A 4,161-nucleotide genomic window follows, 5' to 3' on the forward strand; every position below is an offset into this window, starting at 1 on the left:
GCATTACTTTGAAGTCTTTTGTTCAACCACAAAGAATTCAGGTGACCAGCTGTTTGCAGGGCAATGACCTCACGTCCCTGACTGCATTGCTGGGGGTTGGGCAAGATGACCCTCAGGGGTCCCTCCCAACTCGATGGAAAAAAGTCTGCCTTTGCAAAGCTGGTGTGCTCCAAGGCTGCAAACACCCCCCACTCCTGCAGCTCAAAAAAGCCTCTGGGCACAGCACCAGTTTGGCAAACGAGATGGCAGATTCAAGAAACACAGGTCACGCTTCGCTTTCAGAAGGTAACAAATTTTTTTATTGCAGCTTTTAAAATCAGATATAAGAATATATAGATGTATTTGATTCTCTCTCAGTGCAAAAAAGTCATTTTGCGTGTTTTTTCTCTTAAATAGATAAATTAGAACTTCTCTGCATCCAGTTCATTTTTTAATTTTTTAAAAAAGGAGTTCATTTGCAAACTGTCTTTTTTTTGTAAAGCTGTCCCGCAGACGCTGAGGATTCTGCTTCCGTCTGCCTTTCTCTCGGCAAGAGGGCATCTGTGCAATCCTCCCCAAGGCAGCAGATCCCTTTCCCGGCAGCACAAAGGAAGGCGCGGCCCTCCTCTTCCTCTTCCTCCTCCTGCTGAGCAGTCAGCTGACGCAGGAGCTTGCAAGTCAGCAGGTCACCAGGCAGCCTCCTCCTCCTCCGAGCCATCGCCTCTTCTCTCTGACTCACCACCCACCACTCTGCTTCTGCTGGGGCGGCCAGTCGTGGTTTCGGTTAGTTTTTTTCTTAACAACAACAACAAAAGAGAACGCTTTCTCTTCCCTTCTCGGTTTATTTTTCCCAGTTGGCAAGCTGGCATCGTGGGGCGGCTCAGCGAGCCTGGAGGGTGACATAGGGCACCCACTCGTTGTTGCAGCGGCTCTCTTCGCAGTAGCTGGCAACCTCTGCCAGGCCCTGGGTCTTCCAGGAATCCGTGTGCGGGTTCTGTGGGAGAGCGGGGAGGGAAGACACATGAAACCTCCAGCTGCAAAAACAAGATCCTTTTCAGAATGTCAGAATACAAGGACCCAGGAGAGACCAGGGTTCAAATCCCTGCATTTGGCCATGAAGCTCAGGGGGTGAGCTCGGGGGGGGGGCGTTACTATACCTCTCTGCCTAGCCTACTGGTACTTCACAGGGGTGTTGTGGGGACTGAGCAAGGGAGTGGAGGAGAACTGCATATGGCACCTTGAGGGGCCTGTATCTTCTTGGAGGGCATATAAACATGGCAAATAGATAATAAGAAAAGCATTCTGCCCCCATCTTGCAATCCAGAAGGCAGCTCAGGAAGCGCTGTTTACACGGCTCACATCTGGCTGGGCTAAACTGTGCATGTGCGCGCTCTCTCTCTCTCTCTCTCTCTCTCTCACACACACACACACACACACACACAGGAGCAAAAATGACATTTCAGGAATTCCTCCCCTCCCTGGAGGAGGAAGGACATTCCGATCTGGGCCAGTCAGGGGAGCTTGTCAGTTTCCCAAATGGCGCTGAGACAACAGACTATCCCTTCCCCCCTAGACATGTTGGGGTGATATGCCCCCTTCCCATAGTAGGAAGGGCCTCCCAAGGGCCATACATGACGGCCGACCTCCCCAAAAGCTGACCCTCACATTTGTCCACCTCCAGAACTTCTCTTTTTAAGAAACAAAACACTATTAAACTGCAGGATGCAGCATGAAAGCACCCATCTCTCCCCCGCTGTAGCAAGGCTAAGGCTTGCAGGCTGGGCATTTCCCCCTGCTTGTGGACCACCAGAAACACTGCCCAGGCTTGTGCCCCAGAGGGTCACTTTGGTGGTGCTAACGCAGCAGTTTGGCTTCACCCCCGGAGGGGCACTCCATTGATCCCGATGCTCCTTGTGCCCGGCCGGCCTGCACCCTCCCCATTTCCCGACCAGGAGAGTCCCGCATGTGCAGCTGGTGAGGCTTCTCTCCTGGCGCTGTCCCAGGAAAACTCAGGCATGCCAGGGCCACGTGGGCGCTGCCAGCTCAACTCACCGTCACCAGGATGCAATGCAGGTCCTGTGGCTCCGCGGTGTCCTGGGAGCCGTCTCCCAGCACGGCCGCCAGCCGCTCCATGCCGGACACGCGCAGGATGTTGATGTCGTTGTCACAGCAAAAGGCCTGGATGAGCGTGAAGTGGATCTGCAGGGCAATGTCATCCTCGTCTTCTTCATCGATGGCGAGCAGGCAGAGGACCACGCTGTCCGGGTCCCTGGGGAGAGGAAGGGGCAGGAGAGTTAAGGGCGCGTCTTTCTAGCCCAAGCCCCAAACCAGGGCCGTTCCCTGCCTCCACCGCTCCCTTTAGCCCATTTGCAAATTTGGCTTCATTTTAGCCCCCTATTAAAAAGTTACACACTCTATTTTATCTACCTATTAAAATGTTACATATTTTATTTTAGCTACTTATTAAAAAGCTACACAATCTTAGCTACCTATTAAGAAGATGTGCATTTTAGTTGCCCATTAAAAAGCTACATGCTTTATTTTTTAGTTACAAAAGTGTATATATTAAAAGTTACCTGTTTCCATCTATTTCTATAGTTACATATTATAAGTAAGTTACTTTTTGTTTTCTGTTTTTTACTTTTTTATTGTTGCAAGGTTTGGCTTTCCTAGATGCAAATCAAAGTTGCCTCCCCCCCCCTTGCAACGTCATTTATCCATTTCTGAAAATAAATGAATATAGTTGCTTGTATGTTTCAAAAAGCAACGATTCGCACGCCCTGTGAATTTGAACTAAACTGGCGGCACAGACAAAGCCTTGCTTTTGAAACACACACACAAACCACAAGAGTCACTTACTGGAGCCAGAAAAAATGCAATAAAAAAATGACTTACACATTCATGAGTTTGGCAGACTCGTAGACCCCAACTGTCAAGGCCCCTTGCCTCTGGGCGGCCACCAGGAGCTGCTCCACAGCTTCACTTACTGACTTCATCCTTTTGGGGAGAAGAAGGGAGAGAACAAATGAGATTTTGGCACCAGGAGCAAAAAAATCCAGAGCAGAAACTCCCACTCCACTCCCCCCCCCGCCCCCCAGACACAAACTTACTTGTTTTCCGTGTTATCGCAAGACACCAGCTCTTCCAGAGTCATGTTGCAATTATAATCCACAGTGGCGCAAAAGGGGGAAAAAACCAGTCCAGGTAATGCCAGAAAAATTGGTGGGTTTTTTCTTCCTTTCCTTCCTTTCTTCCAGCAAAGCAACGTTTCCCCACAAGCCAGAAAATCCAGAAGGTCCTGCGAATAAATCCCAGCGGAAGGACAAGGCGATTTCCAAAGTGGTGGAGGAAAAATAACAATGCACAAAAAGAGAAATTAAGATCCAGTCCAGCGCAGACGCTGCTTCGGCGGCGGATCGGATTCTGACTCGGCCAGAGCGGCTGACGGCGCTTTTTATAACCTCCCCAGGAGGGGCGGGGCTCGAATTGGTCCTTTCCTCCTTCTGATTGGCTCTCGAGCCACAAAGGCGGCTCCGGGAGCCCCCGGATTGGCGGAGGCGCGCAGGAGCCACCACGTGGGGGAGGAGAAATGTTGCAACTAGGAAAAGTCCGAAGGAGGCGCTTTGCTCTTGCGCGTCTGTTTTTTGCTGCTTCAAAGAATTGCGTGTTTGTTTTTTCTTTTCCACCCCCCCTTAAAAAAGAAGAAGCGAGTTTCGGTTTATTTTTCCCAGCAGCAGCAGCAGCAGTTCCTGCTTAGGAGAAGATTTCCACAGAAAACAGGGCCGGGCGCAATGGGGAGCTTTCTGGCTGCGCGTCCCTGTTTTGCAGAATTTCCCCGAAACGTTGCAATCGGAGCCAGGGCGAAATAGGAATTAATAAGAACAGCAGCAATCGCGTAAAAAGAAGCAATGCAAGGCAATGCAACACACAGCGCCAAATTTATAGTAATTGCAAAAATAAATTACGCAAGGCGGTTGGATCAGCATGCACGGATAGGCTTTCCCTACAAAACCGTTGGGGTTGCTTTTCTTTCTTCAAAATCATTGGGATTTTTTTTTAAAAAAAATGCAAACCTGTTGCACTCAAATAAAAGAGACGTGTTTGCAGGCAACGGAGAGAGCGAAAATAAAAGTGGGCTTTGATGAGGGTAGTGGGCTAGTCGGGGCGCTGTGCCCCCCTCCC

General features: G+C 50.0%; 1 protein-coding gene across 1 annotated transcript; it reads right to left on the reverse strand.

Annotated features, from left to right (window-relative positions):
* Window positions 1-276: 276 nt before the first annotated feature.
* Window positions 277-3,419, reverse strand: GADD45B (growth arrest and DNA damage inducible beta). Its single transcript, XM_083594983.1, has 4 exons — window positions 3,090-3,419; window positions 2,875-2,976; window positions 2,032-2,248; window positions 277-973 (listed from the first exon to the last, which is right to left on the reverse strand). The coding sequence occupies exons 1-4, from the start codon at window positions 3,131-3,133 to the stop codon at window positions 860-862; spliced, it is 477 nt and encodes a 158-aa protein (XP_083451109.1). The 5' UTR covers window positions 3,134-3,419; the 3' UTR covers window positions 277-859.
* Window positions 3,420-4,161: the final 742 nt, after the last annotated feature.

This window comes from Podarcis filfolensis (genome assembly GCF_964270895.1).
Source record: "Podarcis filfolensis genome assembly, chromosome: 18".
In the NCBI taxonomy this organism is placed as follows: Eukaryota; Metazoa; Chordata; class Lepidosauria; order Squamata; family Lacertidae; genus Podarcis; species Podarcis filfolensis.